At 41.0% G+C, this 21812-nt stretch overlaps 1 protein-coding gene across 3 annotated transcripts in view; it reads left to right on the top strand.

The window, feature by feature from the left end:
- SKIC3 (SKI3 subunit of superkiller complex) overlaps positions 1-21812 on the top strand; it is an 83794-nt gene that overhangs the window by 10469 nt on the left and 51513 nt on the right. For all 3 annotated transcript variants that reach the window (XM_075932110.1, XM_075932108.1, XM_075932111.1), the window contains exons 7-15: positions 2780-2878; positions 2987-3095; positions 7663-7803; positions 11010-11111; positions 11990-12129; positions 15531-15617; positions 15699-15802; positions 15937-16063; positions 19701-19880. In XM_075932110.1, the coding sequence (XP_075788225.1) occupies positions 2780-2878; positions 2987-3095; positions 7663-7803; positions 11010-11111; positions 11990-12129; positions 15531-15617; positions 15699-15802; positions 15937-16063; positions 19701-19880 (1089 nt within the window). The remainder of the gene's footprint in view (positions 1-2779; positions 2879-2986; positions 3096-7662; positions 7804-11009; positions 11112-11989; positions 12130-15530; positions 15618-15698; positions 15803-15936; positions 16064-19700; positions 19881-21812) is intronic.

Raw genomic sequence — 21812 nt, forward strand, 5'->3', positions numbered from 1 at the left:
TCTTTTTTGCTCTCCTTTGGACTCTTTTCAATTTGTCCACGCCTTTCGTAAAGCGTGGTTCCCAAAACTGGACATAGTACTCCATAACTGAGGCCTCACCAGTGCCAAGTAGACTAGCACAATTATCTCCTGTGTCTTTCTTTCAAAACTCCTGTGAATACATCTCAGACTATTAGCCTTTTTTGCAACTGTGTCACATTGTGTAACTCATACTCAATTTATGATCCATTTTAATGCCTAAATTCTTTTCAGTTGTATTACTGGCTAGTCAGATACACAAACACAAAATGGTGACTATTTGATTTTTTTCCTTCTGAAGTATAGTACTTTGCTGTTGTCTTTATTGAATTTCACATTATTGATTTCAGACCAGTTCTCTAATTTATCAGGTTCATTTTGAATTCTAATCCTGTCCTCCAAAGATTGCTATCCCTCCCATATTTATGATATATACAGATTTTATAAGCATACTCTTCATAGCATTATCGAAAACATTAGTGAAAATTAAGAATAGTTCTGGCCCCAGGACAGACCCCTGTGGGAACCCTTTAGCTACATTCTTCCAGTTGGACAGCACACTATTGATAACTGCTCTTTGTGTATTTTCAAATAGTTATAGTTATTTTAACTAGACCACATTTCCCTATTTTGCCTCTGAGAATGTCACATGGGATTGTGTCAAAAGCCTTACTAAAACTCAAGATATGGTCTTCTACTTCCATCCAGCTGCTAGACCTGTAACCTAGTCACTGAAGGAATTAGATTAGTTTGGCATGATTTATTCTTGACAAATCCATCTTCCTATTGCTTACTCTTCTATTAATCTGTAAGTGCTTGTAACTTGATCGTTTAACAATTTGTTCTAGTATCTTTTCAAGTATCAAAGTTAGGCTGACTTGTCTATAATTCTCTAGGTCCTTTTTGTTCCCCTTTTAAAAGATAAACACTCTCCTTCTCCAGTTCTCTGTGATCTCACCTGTCCTCCATGAGTTCTCAAAGATTATCACCAAGTTTCAAGTTCCTTTCAGAGTGTTTCTTAAAATATGTGTAGGTGAATTTCAGGCCATGCCAATTTGAATACATCTAACATAACTAAATGTTCTTTAATCCATTCTTTTTCTATTTTGGCTGGTGTTCCTTTCTCCTTGTCGTTGTTGTTAATTATATTAAGCATCTCATCTCAGTAAAGCTTTTTAGTGAAGATGGAAGAGAAAAAGCTATTATACACCTTAGTGGAGATAGAAAACTAGACATTGAGTGATATTTTAAAAAGTGTGTAAGTGTCATAAAAAACCCAAGACTCACTGAATTTCAGTAGGATTCAGGCTTTTGAAAATTTTGCCCTTAGGCTCCTACGAGCCTTCTAACTTTCACTGAAATCAGTGGAAGATAGGAGCCTAAAGAAGAACACTGTGCAACTGGGCAATAGAACCATATGAAAATATCAAATGCTGCATGTCCCAGAATATTGATAATAGAAAAGAAATGAGGCGAACTTACTGATGATGGAAGAATATGCTTTTAAAAAGACCCTGTGCAAAATAATATTGTGACTTATAAGACTGTTATTTAAAAAAATATGTTCTGAAGCATTACTTTTAAAATCTCAAATTCATTTTGGCAATGTCAAGGCTCTGTCTTAATGGCAAACAAGGTAGAAGAGTCGAAATGAAAGCTGTTTCATAAATTACACTAGTTCACAGCTGTCATAATGGACAGATTCATCCATGGCATTGTGTTGCATATCTTATGCCATTGAATGTATTAGATTGTACAGATTGAACCTTTTTTAACTGGGACCAGGTGAAGGGCTGGTGGCTGGGAGCTCTGCAGCAGGGCTGGAGCCCAGTAGCAGAGCTGCCTGTGGCAGGGAAAACGGGAGACAAGCAGCAGGGTTATCACTCAGTGACATCATAGGTGGGGGAGGGGGAGAGAGGGAGGCAGTGAGTGCTTGATGGTGGGGTTGGGAGCTCAGCAGTGGGGCCTCCCAGCAGCACCACCAGGAGCTTGGCAGCCATGCTGCTGCTGAGCTACTCAGCTGCCTGGTGGAACTAGGAGACAGTGGGGGCTGCCCAGTGGTGCTGGGAGCCTGACGACTGGGCCGTCTGGCAATGGTGCAAGGAACCGGGGAGTGGGACTGCCTGGTAGTGCAGCAAAGAGCCTAACAGCCCCATGGCTGCCTGGCAGAGCTGCTTGGTGAGATCGGGAGGCAGCGGGGCTGCCCAGTGAGGCAGAAGCTAAAGCATGACTGCCGCCCAGCAGCACATCTAAACCCCAACAGGAAGGCTGTTCCGTGGGCCGGGAGCCTGGCAGTGGGGCTAGGTGTGTGGAAGCGGGGCTGCCATGTTGAGGCTAGGAGGCAGCAAGGCTGCCATGGTGGGGCTGGGACTCCTCAGAAGACCACGGAGAGACTGGCAGTGAAGCCATGGCGGGGTGAGCCGGTGGCAGGGGGCCCCAGAATATACCTTCCCTCGTCCGGCAAAATCCCTCATCTGGGACCAGTCAGGTCCCAAGGGTGCCGGATGAGTGAGGTGCAACCTGTATAACTCCTTTAGCTAGTAGCAGATTTACTACCAGGCTTTCAATACTATATGCATAAAACTTGAACATGAAGAACCGCCATGTGATGTATTTTGCTTTTTGCATAACTGAAGTTCTGTGAAGGACTACATGGGCACAGTGGGGCCAAATCACCATATTATAACCATGTTCACTATAATCATGTTTTACTTTTCTTGCTAAATCACACTTTTGTACACTTACCAATTTCTTATTTAAGCTTTTGACTGCATTTGAACACGCAGTGAACTCTGTGGACGTGATTCCCAGTGAAGTTCATCAGAAGCTTTACAAAGACTTCATTCAGTGCTTGTCAAAAGTAAGGACAGTGTGATTTATAGTCTCTTAAAACAAAAAACACACATCTAATAATACTGCATGTATAGCTAAATAAGTAGCTTTCACTTTTTTTCCCCCCTCTTACAAGTTTCCTCATGAGACTGCTAGGCTGAAGAAGGCCTGTGATGATATGATGGTTTTGTATCCTGCCATGAGTTATCCATTAGAAGTGCTTTGTTTGCACTTTATTCAGTCAGGTGAGTGGAATAGTTTTGGTTAATTTTTGTTGTTTCAATTTTTGCATCTTTTTACTGTGGTTTTTGGGGCCATTCTCTGTCTTATATCTCATTCCTCCCAATCTTTCTTACAAAAAAAGGAACCAGTCTTCCAAAATCTGTTATTTCACTTGGTTGAGAGAACATACTGTGTGAGGCAGCTTGTATAATTTTTTAGCACAAGTATGTTGTCTGTATTAGGGAATATGTTTCTACTAACCTAGAGAGGAAGACAATTCTATCATAAACTAGTTTCTTAGAGCTGTGAAAATTAGTGCTAGTGTACCATCAAAGAGCTTCTTAAAAATAAATATTCTTGTTCAAGACCAATTCTGGATTCTTGATGCCTTTGGTGGCAGTTTATCAGTCCTGTGGGAAGAGTGCTTCATGATGCTCAAAAGGAGCTTCTCTGAATAAATGCAGGTTAGCTATGTGAGATTTGAAGAGAATCCTGTTGGGTTGTCATTGGCAAAAAAGATGGTAACAGTAGAATAAAGCTCTGCGAGATGGCTAAAGTGAGAGAATTGGTAAACCAGCATACCCTTTTCTTTCCAGCAGGAACATTCATCAATCTTGTCCCACAAGACTTGCTGGTGGGTGGGAAGTAAACAGGCTTTTGGGGGTTTTTTTCCCCAGTGAAATGGAAGAAAAGGATCTTTAAAAAAAAAAACAGGTTGGTTTGTGTGCTTTAAGAAGGGAGTCTGCTGTCTTCTACAATGCTGAGGTTTGAAACTGTGTTAAGTTTGTTTTGAGCAGTCACTATTGCATTATTGTTATACAAGCAGATAGTGAGTTAGGTCCTTCAACTTTTGGGTGCCCCAGCTGAAAGGGGCCAGAAATGACTCTCAAGTTGGACACCCCCCAATAAAAATATTGACCAGGAATGTCACTCTAAAACTAAATAGAAGTGTGCGTCAGGAATCCATCCAGAAATTCCTGTGTTTTTTAAATAATAAAGCTAGATATCTTTCTTGGTTAGGAATGGGAAAATGCCTTATAGTACCAAGTTTCAAGGAACTACACATCGTGGAAATAATACAGCAGCAGAAAAATAATAATACAGAACTCTTAATTTCATAATTTAAAACAATTGAACTCCATGGAAAGGAACTAGAAAGCACAAACCAAACAAGCGTAATTCCTCTGCAAGAAATGCTAGTACATAGTGTATTATATTACATCAGAATAATCCAGAACATGTGCATTCCATTAAATTAAAGTCTGAATCCAAATATGTAATCAGACTTCTAGGCTTAAAACAGGTAATTTTTAAACTCATTCTGTTTTTGTGACTTAGCATCTTAAAAGCTGAAGTTTCATCTCAAAATAGATATGGCTTACTGCTGTGGAATGCACTAATCTGCACTTAGCACAAAACTGTTAAATTTACTCCTCCTTGAAAAGAGTCATTTATTATTTTCATTTCTATGTGCCTGGAACAATATTGGTAAAATTAATCTAATTATCCAACCATTTAGTTTCCTGGGCTTCAGCTGTTTTCAGTGTTCTCTCTCTATCCTTTCTGGAATACGGTTATTCCATTACATTCAATGGGATTACTGATCCTATACCAGCAGTGAACTGGTTCAGAGACAAAGGAAGTTTCTACAAGCCTTGGAATTTGGGGAGAGTCTTTTGCTCTAAAAAAAATTTTGCTTGTGAAAATGCCAGGGGGGTTAGCATGTGGTGGAGGTTTTTTTGGTTTATTTTTTATAAAGAACCTAGTCAATTTGGACTGGACCTCAGAAAAATAGGTTCAGACTCATTTCTGCCATTGACCTGCTGTGTGACCTTGGCCAGTCATTTCACTTCTCTGTGCCCAATTCCTTTCCAATCCTATATCTTGTCTTACATCCCTAAATCCCCAAAGATCTTATAATCTTGTAAGAGGTTAACTGGTTTCCTGGTAAGTAGGCAGCTTATCAGCCTGCTTACAATATAACCTGTTCACTGACCCAACTAGCTTGAACTCTCCTCCGGTCGTGGTGGGCACAGCCAGAGCAGTCCCCCGTCCCCTGCCTATGGCAGGCCCGGCCAGAGCAGTCCCTTGGTCACTGCGGGCCCAGCTGTCTGAACCCCTCCTGCACTTGCAATGAACTGGAGCAGCGCCATAATGGGCCCAACTGGCTGGACCCTGCCTGCAGTGGTTAGCCCATTAAACAATACATTAAACAAAATGTTTTTACATCCTTAATAAATGTAAAGATAAAACAGTGGTTTCTTTATTCTAGTTTGCCGATACTATATTGCACTGCAATAAATGTGGACTTGAAACTGCACTCAAATTCTGCCATGTTTTACTTATTTATAGAACACAGAGCCATCTCAATGGGGATAGAGGGGGCCTGGAGAAACCAGGCACAGCTCAAATACAGTACAGGATCTGAAGTTGAAGCTAAAAAAATAGGAAAGACAGTTGACTCTCATCTGTACAATGATAGGTTCAAATTTTTTTGTTTCCAACATTAGAATCTCTCAAGATTGTTTTCATTCTTCTGGTAATGAACAAAGTGCCACAGTTTTCCTCTATAAAAATGTCGTAAGTTTATTGTCAGTTGCAAAATTCTTGTCATTATTGATAATGCAACATTTTCTTGACTTTTTCCAGAACTTAGGTATAAAATTTAGGGAACTTTGGCATTTTTTTGTGACAGTGTGTGTACAGTGTTATAAAATGTGGCTTCTTTCCAGGCCCCTTAAATACAGTGCTGCTCATTTGACTTATTCTACTTATATATGTTCTACACTACAGCATACAACCCAATTATTGATTTTTTCCTTCTTAAGTTAAACAAATATTTGAGTATTTTTGAAAAGCCTTCAGTCACTTTGCAGTATAAGCTTGTTTACGGTAATGCTTGGACATCTGTTTTCTCTGATACTCAGCTGTTTTGAAGCCATTCATCACTATTTTCTATTCTGTTGTGGACAAGTACATTTCTTTCCTTCCTGCCTTGGCTTGTATGCTAATGTCTCCAAGTCAGCATGATTCAGTTTAGGAAGATGAATAACAGATACTGAAACCTCATTCATTCTTAGCACCAGAAGAAATAGTAGAGCTCTATCACTAAGGGTGTGTCTAAACAACAGGGCTTAACTCGCTCAATGTGCTCAGCTTACTTTTATGTAAATTGCATCGCTTATTTCGCCATTGTGGTTCACATGTAGCTATTGTCATATGGACTGCATTGATGCAATATATCTACTGCCAGTATGGCCCTGAAGATGCCACGTGGGCTGTAGCTGTTGCTGATTGAGTTGCAAGTGGGCCTTGGGGTATCATTCCTTTTTCACACGAAGAACGGCCTGCTCTGTTTCCAAGTCCTTCAAACCCTTCCAGCAGCATTTTACTCTCTTGATTACAATCTTATGTCAGCTCTTTGTCTGCTGGGCCTCTTCATTTCAGTCTGATACTTCTCTGGAGTTGTTCACCTCTCCCAGAATCTGCAGTAATTACCCCTTCATCTCCCACTGATTTTTATTCTCTGGCATGAGTTTTGGTACCCTTTCTGATGGGAACTAGAATACCATGCGTGACTTTATGATCTAGGGATCACATTTACAGATTCACAAGTTTATTACAAATCTCATGGTATTTCTCAGTATATGAAACTTTTGAAGTTTCCATACTTCAAAATTTTAAATCTACCACAATGTCAAGGTAGAGGAATATCGCCTCATTACAAGTTCCAGAGTGGCGAGGAGTCCTGTGGCACCTTATAGACTAACCGAAGTGTTGGAGCATAAGCTTTCGTGGGCAAAGACCCACTTCGTCAGATGCATGTAGTGGAAATTTCCAGAGGCAGGTATAAATATGCAGGCCAGAATCAGGCTGGAGATGACGAGGTGGATCCAATCAGGGAAGATGAGGCCCACTTCTAGTAGCTGATCTGGAGGTGTGAATTCCAAGAGAGGAGAAGCTGCTTTTGTAGTTAGCAAGCCATTCACAGTCATGCAACAAACCTCGGTGCCAGCTCTGCCCACATATATACACCAGCAACACCATCACAGGACCTAACCAGATCAGCCATTCTGTCACTGGTTCATTCTCCTGCACATCTACTAACATAATATATGCCATCATGTGCCAACAATGCCCCACTGCTATATACATTGGCCAAACTGGACAGTCCCTACGTAAAAGAATCAATGGACACAAATCTGATATTAGGAATAGCAACATACAAAAACCTGTAGGGGAACACTTCAATCTCCCTGGACACACAGTTGCAGATCTAAAGGTAGCCATCCTGCAGCAAAAAAACTTCAGGACCAGACTTCAAAGAGAAACCGCTGAGCTACAGTTCATCTTCAAGTTTGACACAATCAACTCTGGATTAAACAAAGACTGTGAATGGCTAGCTAACTACAAAAGCAGCTTCTTCTCTCTTGCTACTAAAATTCACTTAAAGGAGGTCTGATATCTAAGTAAACTATTTTTTCTAAAACTATTCAGTAGAATAAATGGTTAAATTAATCTTCTTGTGATTTTTGGATGTTATGAACCATCAGAATGTGGACATGAGAAATTTTCTTTTTGTGATACTAGGCAGTTTCACTGAGGAGGCCCTGCATTGTTGTTGCAGGCTTATGGAGATGGACTCAAGTAGCAGTCCAGGCCTTATTGGTTTAGGTATCAAATCCCTCCAAGAGAAAAAATATGAAGAAGCTGTAAAGAGCCTAACTGAAGGTAAAGATGTAATATAAAAAGAAAGGATAATGTGTTGCCTAATAATGTATGTTTCTGCTAGGTACAATTGCTAAATTGTACTGGATTTATTTGTAGCTTTGTGCTCAGAGTAGAATCTGTCAAACGTTTTGTAAATAGGTTAAAAAACAGTGAATTTAAAGGGACGTTGTTTGAAGTCTAGCCATTAAAAAAAAAGATAAAAGTTGTTTTGAGTATTACATCTGCTCTTAAATTCCCTTGCCAATTCTGAAGTGTTTGTGTGAATGTGTTTTTTTTCCTTTTAAAAAAAAAAAAGCAATTTTTTTTCTCACGCTGTTGCTAAGTGGAGTCCTACCCAACCCCAAGAGGAGAGGATGCATTTTATACAAAAGAAACAGTGACATTATACTTTGGGGTAGACAAATGCATAAAGTAAATTATCATATTTTAATTTTTCAGTTGTATAGTCTTATGAAAATAAATAAAAAACTTCAGAAGTGTGACTATTTTCATGAAGCTATGGTGTCCCTTTAAAAATGTTGTTTTATGTGTATATTTACAGTAACAATTATAGTCCTGGCCTTTGAAAGAGAATCTTTAAGCTTTTATACAGCCAGTATAACTACTATGGTGTTTTATGTTAAACTAGTATTTGATATATTAGGCTACGTCTACACTGCAGAGCTTTTGCAGAAAAACAGCCATTTTTGTGCAAAAATTCGCAGAGCGTCCACACTACAAGCGCATTTTTGCACAAGAAAAAGTACAGTCTGTCACCAGAAGACAGGGCTTTTTGCACAAGAGTTATTCCCTTTTCTATGAGAAATAAGCCTTTTTGCGCAAGAGCTCATGCACGAAAAGGCATGTGTGAATGGACAACAGGAGTTTCTTGCACAAGAAACCCCTACTGGAAAAAGCACAGGTGCTCTGATGGCCATTCTGTGAATGGGCATCAGAGCTTTCTTTTGCAAGAGCGTCCATGGCAGTGTGGACACGCTCTTGTGCAAGAACTTTTTGCAGAAGATCTCTTAGGCAATAAGTTCTTGCGCAAGAAGTCTACAGTGTAGACATAGCCTCAATGGCTTGATTGCACTCTGATGTAAAAGGCTGTCTGAAAATCCATCCAGCCCTCCCACCCCCTGTCCAGCCCTGCTTCTTCTGCCCGCTTGACCCGATCTCCGCCGGACAGCTCTGCTGCCCCCAACCCTGCTTCTGCCGCCTGCCTGCCCCTCCCCCCATTTTCCACTGGACAGCCCCGCTGTCTCCAACCCTGCTTCCCGGAGGCCAGTTCTCCTCCCTCCCCTACCTCCTCCCAGCCTGCCCCGCTCCGCTCCCCTCCCGGCAGCCATGCTGAGGCCTGATATTTTTTTCCTGCGGCCTGGTACCAAGCCACGGCCCATAGTTTGGGAAACACTGCCCTATGATGAACCCTGGTCAGGATTCCTTAGATATTCTACCTCTTCTTGCCAAGAGAAGAGATTTTGGTATGTCATGGGAGATGTGGGATCTGAACAATAACCCCCATGAGGTCTGGCATTGTATACTTTAAAATATTTCATGTTTTTTGGCCAAAAACATTTTAGGTTTTCAAGAATCCAGCTTGTCAACCGAGATTTTCCTGTAGAATGCAAATGCTGTTTCCCCTCCTCCCCCCTGCAAAAATCTCTTTAAAAGCTTTCTTTGGAAAGTATGCTGTTTTGACATAAAACTGATTTTTTTTTGCTTAAAAATGGAATTCCTGAACATCTTAATGTTTTTGATCAAGACCTAATAATTCTGCAACCAGTACTCTTCATGAACTCAAATTGCTGGTTAATTTAGTTAAAATTGCCTAGTGCGGGCAGGAATGACCTGGAACAAGTAAAATTGTGTCGTTCTCTCTTTCAAAATATCTCCTTATATTGTGTGGTTTTTTTTTTCTAAATCCAACACCATGTTGATGACAGGAATACAGTTAATACCATGTGTCTGTGTTTCATCTAGTTTTGCTCATCAAGGCTCTGAGAGAACTTCAGACTGGCTTGGTAAAGGAAGTTTAATCTGTTATTAGCGGATACTAGTGGACAAGCGAGGTACTTACTAGGGATGTGAATGGTTAACTGGGAATGCTTACTGGTATGGTTAACCAGTTAAATATAATGTTCAACGGATTAAACGGGATTTTACATCTCTAGTACTTATACTTTTGAGTAGCAGATTGCCCTCCAGCCACAAAAAAACTTGAGCCAGAGAGGGGTAACTAAATCTCAGAACTTCAGTGAACACCTCAATTATCACCAGATTTTTAACATTACACTGTTAAGGAAGGCTACCGAGGAGGTTGTGGTGCATTAGCTTGAATATTATCCAAGTCTTGCAGTTTCTTTGATCTTTCAGTCTGTCTGTATACCTGGATGGAGCTCATGGGCTTTGTCTACACTACAAGGGTTTTGTGGCAGAGAGTATGCTAATGAGGGACTCATTAGCATGAGTTGCAATGTCATTAGCATATTTTCTGCCCATGCTTTTTGCACAAGGGGTTTTTGCGCAAAAAGAAGCAGTGTAGCCGCTTCTGTTTAGTGTAAAAATCCCCTTGTGGCAAAATTGTTATGCCTCTCCTGGAAGCGGCTACACTGCAAAAACCCCTTGTGCAAAAAGCATCTGCAGAAAATATGCTAACGACATTGCAACTCATGCTAATGAGTCTGTCATTAGCATACTCTCTGCTGCAAAAACTTGTAGTGTAAACATAGCCATGGTGTTTTGGGATCCATATATCTTTTGGTAGGGGAGAAAGATCTAAGGAGACATTTTTGGAGCAGTCTTGGAGATTTTAATGCACGTTTCCTATTGTTGGGATGCGTACTCTTCACTATTAAATGAAAAATGTTATATTAAAAATAAAACTATACCTCTAAACTATAGTGTTGTGTAATTTCTTGCTTTCCCCTCCCTAGTTTCTTGCTGGAGAGGAAGAATATTGTTGAATGTGTTATAATAGCAAAATTTGCACTTTTTTTTTTAGTTCCACCTTATCTCATTTGAATTATAAGTAGCAAGAAAATATTATAATACTGCACTAAACTAAAATAATATCTTTATTTTCTTCCTCTGTGCCACTTGGCATGGTGATTAGCGAGGGTGTGTTTGTGATGGAACTGATTGTATTACCACTTTCGACAGCCACTAAGGCTATCTGTATCCCCAGGTTTTATTTTAAACAAATACTGATCTTAAAAATATTCTAGGTTTGAAGCAGACTAGCCGTTGTCAAGCAGCATGGTATTATCTGGCAGAGGCGCAAATGAAAATGCATAAATACAAAGAAGCTGTTTTTTCCTCCAATCAAGGTAATTTATCTTATAGCTGAAAGGAGTAGTAGTTCCTAATCTTTCACTTTGTACTCAATTAAAAATCAAATTGGTTCTGTTGTTACTTACATTTTAGCAAATACGAAGAAATGAGTTATGGTGCTGCTGTTGTATAACTATCTTAAGAAATCTTATCCCAAGGCTAGTAAGGTCTTTCTCTTCAAAATGTTAGTAGAAAAATAATTCAGCTGTAGTGCCAACTGAAGAAACTAATGTTATGGTTGCAAATAGAATGGTACTCTGTATTGATGTGTTTTTCCTCTCAAAAGGCTTGGTGCAATTGAAGGATAAAATATCTAGCTATATTTTCACAAGTCTGTGTTATAGGTGCCCACCTTCTTGTCATACTCACTCTAGTTTTAAGCATTTGAGATTCTCGGCTATTACTTATTTTATCTATCTACAAAATTGCAGTTGGTGCTATTAAGTTCAACCTTCATTTCAACCTGTATTTCACTCTACACACATGAGAGAGGTAATTTTGCTGTTAGAGATGTTAGTTCAAAATGTCTAAAAACTTTGTACCTAGTAAGTTACAAGATTATTATAATTGGAAAACGAGGGAAAACTAGTGAAAATGAGGTATTTTCTTTTTTTCAGTTTCATTTGTATGTTTGACAGAACCTTGTATACAATCTGATATTTTTCTTAGTACAGTTAGTTGCTCTCTTGCTAAAAGATTATTTAAATAATGGGAACAGAAAGACTGTGTAATATGCTTAAAAAATCTTAAAGAAAAGGCATGATAGAGTGTGCTCTGTCAAACTTGAACACTTAAATAAGTAAGCTTCACAATATGTCAAATTGATAGTGGTCTTCCTAAATGGAGCTAAAACAAAATCTTTTATTTTTAACAGCTCTTAAGATATCAGGACAACTTGATGATTCTAGTATCAATCTGCAGCAGAAATATCTTGTTCTTCGTTTGAAAGCAGAGGCTCTTATTAAAATACTAGGCGCTGACACTGCCGAAGAAGCCATTAAGACTCTTGAGCAGGTAAAGAAAATCAAGCTATTTTTCTGTTTCACTCACAAGATGTTGCCTCTTCCTCATCTGCTTCTTTTATTCACAGTGCATAGAATTATTTTATATCCCAGTATTTGGTAAAACATGTCTTTCTCCACCCACCCCGCCCTCTTCCTGCCATCTCTTACTCAGTATTCTTAATCACTTCAAACTTTGACTTGGCAATTTGTCTTCCACTATCAGTCTTTAAATTTTCAACCTATCTCAGTGATGACCTCCATTCTCGTACTTTATTACATGTGGGCCTTTATTTTTGTTTTCATATTAAATATAAACACAATGAAACAAAACATCTATAAACACAAACACAATGGAAATACCAAATTAAAAACAAATTCAGTTTTTATTATTTGTCAAACCTGCAGGGTAGATTGATTTAAATCACAATTTAAATTACCAAGAAAAAAAATGATTGATTTAAATTAAGTTTCCCACTGATACTACCTCATATTTCTTAAACAATGGTGAAAATCTGATAATTAAAACATGTTAACTGAGAACTCAGTAGAGCATTTTACAGCCTCTAGGAGGGTATACTTTTATGTAATTTTTAGATAATTTGATTTGTATTAATTTAGGAAATAGTACATAATACTCATTATTTGTGTTACCCTGCAGATGCAGCAGCATACATTAGGAATGGTAAGAACCAAATCACACACAAACACAATAGTACTTATACTTTATTAAACTAAATCTAAAATGTTACATAAATTATTCACATTTGCAAATGAAGCAGTTTCCTAAGTTGCCATCTGATGGCTGTCCTCAAACTTTTTTTTTTTAATTTTCAAATTTTGTAACTCTAACAGACAAATCATCACAACACTAAATGTATAGTGACCTTTAAACGTATACAACTAGCTCTCGTCTTTATAGACAGAAACAGTAATAATAGTTTTCCTGCTTGTTCAATTCCCCGTCGATTTCTTAGCTTTGAGCGAATAGTATGAAACAATGAAAATATTCTCTCTGTATGCACAGGAAGCTATTGCAATGTAAAGTTGGCTTAGCAACTGAAGGACCTCTGTTTCAAGGTGCCTGACTAATGATTTCCACCAGTTCAGGGGAATGACTTTGTTCAAAACATCATCAGTAAACATATCCTGATTAAATGGTTTGGCTCCAGCCCTGAAATCTATTATGACTGGCATAAATGAGGAGTGATTTTGAGCTGCCCAGGCCATGGCAGCATTGTCACCTTCAGAAATTAGGCATCTACCTTTATATCTGAGGTTGAGATTGTCTTCAAGAAAATGAGGTGGAGTTACTGTTTGAACTGTTTGCTTCTTTATTACCTGTGGTTTAATTTTCTGGTGAGATTTCTTTCATCACTATCTCTTGCAGTGCCTTCCAAATTTCAATAGCATCAGCAAGGCAGCAGCAATTTCTCTAAAGTTTAAGGCTATGGATAATAGGTTTTGGCGTACTGAGTATATCCTTTCTATTCCTCTTTAATCTAATGTTAGATACTTTGGATGAGATACATCTATATATTTAATCATAGTTTTCTTCACACAAGTTTTATGAGAATAGGCCAGTTCTTAATAAATTGTTCCAAAGAATCAACCATTGAATTCCACCAAGCATCTTGAGGGAGAATTAGTTTGGAGCCCCCTGGCTCTCTTCAATGAAGCTGAAGCAAAATGTTTGTTACAGAAGTATTTTGTGACTTCAATAAAATTTGTTTTTCCTGATTGTATCTGTTATTTCTGAAAGATATACAATCCCCTCTTCTGTTGTCACAGAGGCACACATTACTGGATCATTGTATACAGTTACGCCTATCAAGGCTTAAACTGGCAAATTTTCCCTCCATGTTTCTTGCATAGTGTTCAAGTTGCTTCTCATACATTGTATCTAGTAACTTCCACCAATGTCCGCTCTTCCAGGTGGAGTGTAACCTGGTCATAAAGACTCATCCATATCAGTGAAGGTATTCATTGTTAACAATGTAAAAAGCAGAATTTGTGGCATAAATAGAACTGAGTAATCTCTTCATAAATAGAACTGAGTAATCTATGGTATCTTGGTGATATTTGTTGTTCCTGACTACAAACCCATCAATGGTGGCAATATTTTTGGATCATTGAAATCTTTTGCTTCTAGTGATAACTTTGTTGTCTGAAATAAGTTTACTTGCAAGCACTGCTGCTAAAAGTACCAACGGATGAGTTTGAAGTTGTTGCAGATAGACAGTCGAAGTCTATTCTGCTTCCATAGGATCCTGAAACAAAACTCAAAAATGATTTTGAATGGTTGTTCTTCTAACTCTGTTAGTCAATTAATCAATATGCTAAGCTTCATATTAGCTATTCTGCAGCATATACTGTCGGTTACCTTGCTGTCTAGTTTTTGGAAACTTGGCCCTGAAAAAGTATGATTAAAATAGTTGTAAATCCACTATCAAATCTGATCTAATGGTATATTAAACTTCCTTAGAAGATATGCAGATCTTGTTTTAAAAATAAAATTTGATGGTTCTTTGTTTATAACATTTTCTATACCCAGAGTCCTTTTACTTGCTGATAGGTATGCTATAGCATACTACTTGGTAGCTTTGATGAGTCGGTAGAATGAAGGCCTATTAGTTATAACTTTCAAAGATCTAAATAACCCAACTCCAAAACTTAAATTCACATATGTATTGATTACAGTAAAACTCCAGTGGTCCAGCGTCCAGTGGTCTGGCACTCCTGATGGTCCGGCATCATCTGGAACCCAGAAGTGCTCCGGACAGCCGGACAATTGGAGTTGCTCTGCCCCCGGCTTCCCCGATTCAGCCGCTGCTGAAACTGACCAGTGGCTGACTTGGGGATGTCTGGGGCAGAGTAGCTGGGGTGCTGCAGGGGTGGTCCCTCGGCGCTGCGGGACCAACCTGGCAGCATCCCAGCTGCTCTGCCCCAGACTTTCCCATGTCATCCGCTGCTGAAGCTGACCAGCGGCTGACTTGGGGAAACCCGGGGCAGAGCAGCTGGGGTGCTGCCGGGTTGGTCCCGCAGCGCTGAGGGGTGTATCACCCCCACTCCACCCCAGACCCCCTCATAGCCCCCTCTTCTGATAGTCCGGCATATCTCATAATCCAGCACCCCCTGGGTCCTAAAGGTGCCGGATTATCGTAAATTTACTGTACTTCTATTGTGAATGGCATTCTACCCACACATATTCCTAGCATTACTTAATTTCTCAACAAAATGTGAAGTACAGCCATAACACTTTCTGCATGGCATTGGTTATCTGGAGACAGAGAAGGTAAAATTAATATATTTACTATTTGTATTATGTACGGGAGCAGGCCTAATACTTTAGATGAGACCGATCTGTTGTAGAGTTCAATAAAGTTCAAGTAGCGTTTACTATTTTTTTTCTAGATTTCAGATATAAATATTGACCCACTGCTTCAAGCTCTCAAAGGTCAGGCTTATTTGAACAAAGGTTTGATTGATCAAGCTTCAAAGGTAATCTCTTTTTCTTTTAAAATGAACTATTTTTCATTCCTGTATATAACTGGAAAAAAATCAAAACACATCCTTTGACAGGTTGCACAACAACTTGTGTTGTCCCACCCTCACCTCGCAGAAGCCCATGCGCTTGAGGGTTTGATTCACTATAACCAAAAGAATTATCAAGAGGCAGAGAAAAGGTACATGTTTTTCTTTTTTTTTTTTTTTTTTTTTTGGTGTGTGGTATATGCATTAATGAGGCAGGAGGAAACTCTTGAAAGGATTTATATGACCTTTCTTCCCACCCTTCCCATTGTCCTCTTTTTTTACTTAGTTTTCAAAGAGCTATTGAAAGAAAAGCTGAAACTGGAGAGTACCATCACTATCTAGGACTCACTTACTGGTTCATGGGTGAAGAAATAAGGAAAGATAAAACAAAAGCACTCACTCAGTTTCTGAAGGTAACAGAAACCCCTTTTAACATTTCATTTGGAACTGTTTAGAATAAAACCCAGGTAAGAAAATATCTGGGCTGGAATGGTCTAATGTTTCACAAGCTGAGGGGTTGAAAGGCCTACACATGAGACAAATTAAAAGTGGAAGCTGGGAAATATGGATCTCCATGCAGGCTTAATTAGAACCATGTGACTTCTTGAAAGTTACCTGCCTCCTCACCTTGGTCTCATAGAGGCTCCTAATGCAGCCAACTGTAGTAGTGACTTAGAAAGCTACTTCTGGCCTACCCTTTTCTCCTGGGTTATGCAGTCCGAGTTGTTGCATATCCAGCCTGAGTTGCACCTTGCTTCAGAAAGTGGGAAGGGAAGCAAAGAAGAATGGAAAACTAAAATGGGCTACGTCTAGACTGCAAGCCTCTTTCGAAAAAGAGTGTCTAGACTGCAAGCAGTACTTTCGAAAAAGCAAGCCGCTTTTTCGAAAGAAAGCACCCAGGCAGTCTGGACGCTCTCTTTCGAAAAAGCCCTGTTTGCATTCAAGGACGCCTTTTTTCGAAAGAGCACTTTCGAAAAAAGGCGTTCTTCCTTGTGAAATGAGGTTTTCCGCTGTCGAAAGAAAAGCCGCGTTCTTTCGATTTAATTTTGAAAGAACGCGGCTGTAGTCTAGACGCAGGTGAAGTTTTTTCGAAAAAAGGCTACTTTTTTCGAAAAAACCCTTCAGTCTGGACACAGCCATGGAGACTGAAAAATGGGAAGAAGGGCAGGAAGAGGCAAAAGAGAGGGGTGGGAAATTCTGAGTTAGATAAACAAGTGTAAAGGTTGGGAACTACTTACATTAAGTAAGCTGGGGTTATCCCTTTGTCTTTTTGCTGTATGGAAATGAATGTGTACACAATTATGGTGCATGCTACTTGCTTAAGGGACATGGTGAGCATGCTGCATTCTTGGTTTGCATAGATTATAATCAACTTGGTCAGCAGATGCCCCACAGTATGTTTTCAACAGACTTTAAAATTTAAAAAAAGCCACAACTTTTTGCCCCTTTGTATATAGGGGTATTTCTCTCATTCTGGTTGGGAAAAGAGCATTTATATGCTCCAACTGGAAGAGTAAAAGAATGGCACTCCCATTTACTGCCTCTAATCTGATCTTAGTACTGTATGCTGAGCAATATGACCATAGAAAGTGCCAGTTTTAATAATAATTTATGTATGTTTAGCCTTTTTCATTGATCACTATAAAACTATAACTCTGATGTTTGTGTTGTTGCCTGTAAGACCTAACCAATAGCAAATACTTAAAATACTTAAAATTCCCATTGTTAAAAGTGTTTAAACTGTAGTACAGTAAACTTCCGATAATCCGGCACCTTTAGGACCCAGGGGGTGCCGGACTATGAGATATGCCGGATTATGGGAAGAGGGGGCTACGAGTGGTCTGGGGTGGTGTGGGGAGGATGCCTCCACAGACCCCTCATAGCCCCCCCTTCTGATAGTCTGGCTTTGCCCCAGGCATCCCCAATTCAGCCGCTGCTGGTCAGTTTCAGAATCAGCTGAATCGGGGACGCCAGTGGCAGAGCAGCTGGGGTGCTGCCGGGTTGGTCCGGTAGCGCTGCTCCTTGACGCTGCAAGACCAACCCGGCAGCACCCCAGCTGTCCCCAATTCAGCTGCTGCTGAAATTGACCAGCGGCTGACTCTGGGAAGCCTGGGGCAGTCCTCCGGGTTCCCGGAGTCAGCCGCTCGTCAATTTCAGCAGCAGCTGAATTGGGGGCAGCTGGGGTATTGCCGGGTTGGTCTGGTAGCGCCGCCCCTCGGCACTGCGGGACCAACCCGGCAGCACCCCAGCTGCTCTGCTCCAGGCGTCCCCAAGTCAGCTGCTGCTGAAACTGATCAGCGGCTGATTCTAGGAAGCCCGAGGCAGAGCTGCTCTGCCCCAGGCTTCCTGGAGTCAGCCGCTGGTCAATTTCAGCAGCGACTGAATGGGGACAGCTGGGGTGCTGCCAGGTTGGTCCGGCAGCCCCGAGGGGCAGCGCTACGGGACCTCCCAGGCAGCACCCCAGCTGCTCTGCCCCCAGCTTCCCCGATTCAGCTGCTGGTCAGTTTCAGCAGCAGCTGAATCGGGGAAGCCGGGAGCAGAGTAGCTCCAATGGTCCAGCTGCCTGGAGCACTTCCGGGTTCCTTATGGTTCCAGACCATCAGGAGTGCTGGACCATCAGATGCCGGACCAGTGGAGTTTTACTGTATATAGCAAAATAAATCAGCTTGGAATTCTGCATGGCATAATAAAACAAAACTACAAGTATAGTGCTACAGGTTGAAACTCTCTTAACCGGGATTCTCTGGTCTGACAACATCCGTGGTCAGGCAGGACTGTGTAAGTTCCAGGGCCAGAGAGTCTCAGTGGAGACCTAGTGCCTGTGAGCCCTGCAGACTGGCAGGGCAGTGGGACCCCAATGTGCTCTAGCAGGGTTTCCCACCAGTGGGAGTCCCATGTGTGATAGTGAGGCTATCCAGTAGGGCAGCGGGAGCCTGATGTGCAGAGGCTGTGGGACTGCCTGGTAAAACAGCAGGAGCCCAGCGCAGCAGTGAGAGCCTGGTTCATGTAGAGATGGTGGGGCTGCTGGGCACTGCAGCGAGAGCCTAGCAAGCGGAGGCGGCGAGGGTTTTCTGGTGGGGCTGCCCGGTAGGGCAGCGGGGGTCAGAAAGAGGGGGGAGCCGGCTGGGAGGTTTGGCAGTGGGGCAAGGTCTGGAGAGAGCTGCTGGCTGGGGGGCCAGAAATGACCTCCCCTGGTCCGGCAAAATCCCTCATCAAAATTCCAAGGGTGCTGTGCCAGGGAGGTCCAACTTGTAATAATTTGAACTTACTGTTGTAAGGTAAGGTGTAACAAAACACTCTAAATGCTTATTAAAATGGATTGTAATGTTCCCTTCAATCCTTGTTTTGTCTGAACAGCAATCACAAGCATTTAACATATTTATCACCCTTATTAAACTGTGAAATAATTCAGTAGGTTTTTTTGGTTTCAAAATTCTGCCTAGCTTTAATATGTTACCTTTGTTACTATATGGGTATGTCTACACTTGCATCCTCTTTCGAGAGAGAGATGCAAATGAAGACATTCAAAATTGCAAATGAAGCCGGGATTTAAATATCCCGTGCTTTATTTGCATAATTGCGTTATGGTGCTATTTCAAAATAGAGCTATTTAGAAATAAGAGACGCTGTTAAGATGCAGTTATTTCAAGAGAAAACCCTTCTCTCGAAAATAACTGGTAAATCTCACATTGTCTGAGGAATAAGGGTTATTTAGAGAGAAGGGTTTTCTCTCGAAATAACCGCATCTTAACAGCGTCTGTTATTTCAAAATAGCGCTATTTCGAAATAGCACCTTAATGCGATTATGCAAATGAAGCACGGGATATATAAATCCCGGCTTCATTTGCAATTTCGAATGTCTTCATTTGCATCCCTCTCTCGAAAGAGGGTGCAAGTGTAGACATACCCTATGACAAGTTCACAAGTAACTATGTCTTTGCTTTTGTATGGCCTCTGTTTTGTAAATATTTATGTATAATTGGACTCGTGTATTTATAATTATGCTTCAAAATGCACCCTATTCTTTTCCATGCACGTGCCTGTTCATAGGCTGCAAAGTTGGACAACTACATGGGAAACATCTTCTGCTATTTAGGCCATTACTATAGAGATGTAGCTGGAGAAAAAAGCAGAGCCCGTGGCTGCTATAAAAAGGCTTTTGAACTTGATGGAACTGATGGAGTAGCCGGAGCAGCAGCTGTAGACTTAAGTGTGGAACTTGGAGACACGGTATTTCATATCTAACATTCTTTGAGCTTTTATGGCCCAATTTGAAGTGACTTGTAGAAAAAGTGATTTTCTTGTTAAAATAAGTAGAAATTTTCAACTGGACATTTGGTATCTTCATTGCTTAGTAATGTTATAGCTTCAGGCCTGCTTGACTTCTCCACTTATAAATATTGATTAAGCTTTCTGGGAGAAGAAAACTTGGCATAATATTTCCAAGGCCAAGAACTAGTATGATTTTTGGGGGTGAGAGGGTTAATTGGTAAACATGAAAACTTCATAAGCTTCAGAGGGGTAACCGAGTTAGTTTGTAACAGGAAAAACTTAAAAAACACATATAGTCTAATAGCACCTAAAGACTAACAAAACATGTAGATGGTATCATGAGCTTTCATGGGCATGATCTACTTCTTCAGGTGACAGGAGTATTAGAAGTCCAGATCCAAGAATAAATAAAGGAAGGAAGGCGGGGGGAGGGAGAAGGAAAAAAAGGAGGGAAAGAAGAAAAAAAAGAGACAGTGGGTAGATAGTTCAAATAGTTACAAGAGGCTGATAAGAAACATTAGCACCTCCGTTGTTCGTTTGGTTGGTTAAGTCATTAAGATGTGGAAGATAGTGTGTGAGACATGAACTACTTCAAGACCAGCCAAAAAGAGAAAACAACAGAATTCTACTTATCACCTTTAGTCCACAACTTAAACCTCTCCAATGCATTATCAACAATTTGCAACCTAACCTGGAAAATGATCCCTCACTGTGAGGCCTTGGGGGAAAGGCCAATCCTCAGACAACTCCCTAATCCAGAGGTGGGCAATAATTTTTGACGGAGGGCCACGCCAAGATTTTGGAAAGTGGTCGAGGACCACACTCTTCCATGATATTAATGGAGATCTGGAATGGAGGTTGGGTGTAGAAGGGAGCTTGGAGTAAGGGAATGGGGTCTGGGAGGGAGTTGGGATGAAGCAGGCGGTTGTGACCTAGGGCAGGGGACTAGAGTGCGGGGGTTTAAGATGTGACCTAGGGTAGGAGGGGATTGTGATCTGGGGCAGGAGATTGGGGTGCCAGCTCTGGCAGGGGGTATGAAAGTAGGAGGGGGGGGGGACAGGATTTGGGTATGTTGGGGGGGGGGCAGAGAGTTGGGGCATGAAAGGGCTGCAATGCCGGAAGCAGGCTGTGGCCAAGAGACTTATTTGTCAGCTGCGAAACTTGCTTGCCTGCAGAGCTTAAAATGTTTCCCAGCCAGCCTGCTTGCTGGCCATGTGCTTTATGAATATCAGAGCCCAGGATAGAGGGCATAATTCTTCTTAGCTGCCTGTTATTCTAACAGGCAGCTCCCATTGTCTGGTTTCTGCTGGAAACCCGCCAATGGGAACGTGTTGAGGTGGGATGGCTCCTAAAACGTCCTCCCTCCCTCCAGTTTCAAAATAGAGACAGAGCCCTGCAGCTGCATTTCTGCACAGCACGCGGGGCTAGCAGAGAAGCCTGCTGCCTCCACGAACTGGATCCCGTGGTTTGGCGGGCCGAATCCGGCCCTTGGGCCATATTTTGCCCAGGCTTGCCCTAACCTCAAACAAATTCTTTCCAATAACCTTACAACACAGCTCCATCATAATTATCCAGGAACCCACCCCTGCAATCAGCCCCGATGCCAACTTTACACATTTACACAAGCTATGTTATCACTGGACCCAATCACATCAGCCACAAAATCAAAGGCTCATTTATCTGCACATCCACTAATGTGATCTATGCCATCAAATGCCAACAATACCCCACTGCCATGTACATTGGCCAAACTGGACAGTCTCTATGAGAGAGAATTAATGATCAGAAAGCCAGAAAAGCAATACACAAAAACCTGTTGGAGAACACTTTAATCTATCTAGACACTCAATAATGGATCTCCAAGTCACAATTTTGTTTCAGGCAAATTCC

The sequence above is a fragment of the Pelodiscus sinensis genome, chromosome 6 (assembly GCF_049634645.1).
Source record: "Pelodiscus sinensis isolate JC-2024 chromosome 6, ASM4963464v1, whole genome shotgun sequence".
NCBI classification, from domain to species: Eukaryota; Metazoa; Chordata; order Testudines; family Trionychidae; genus Pelodiscus; species Pelodiscus sinensis.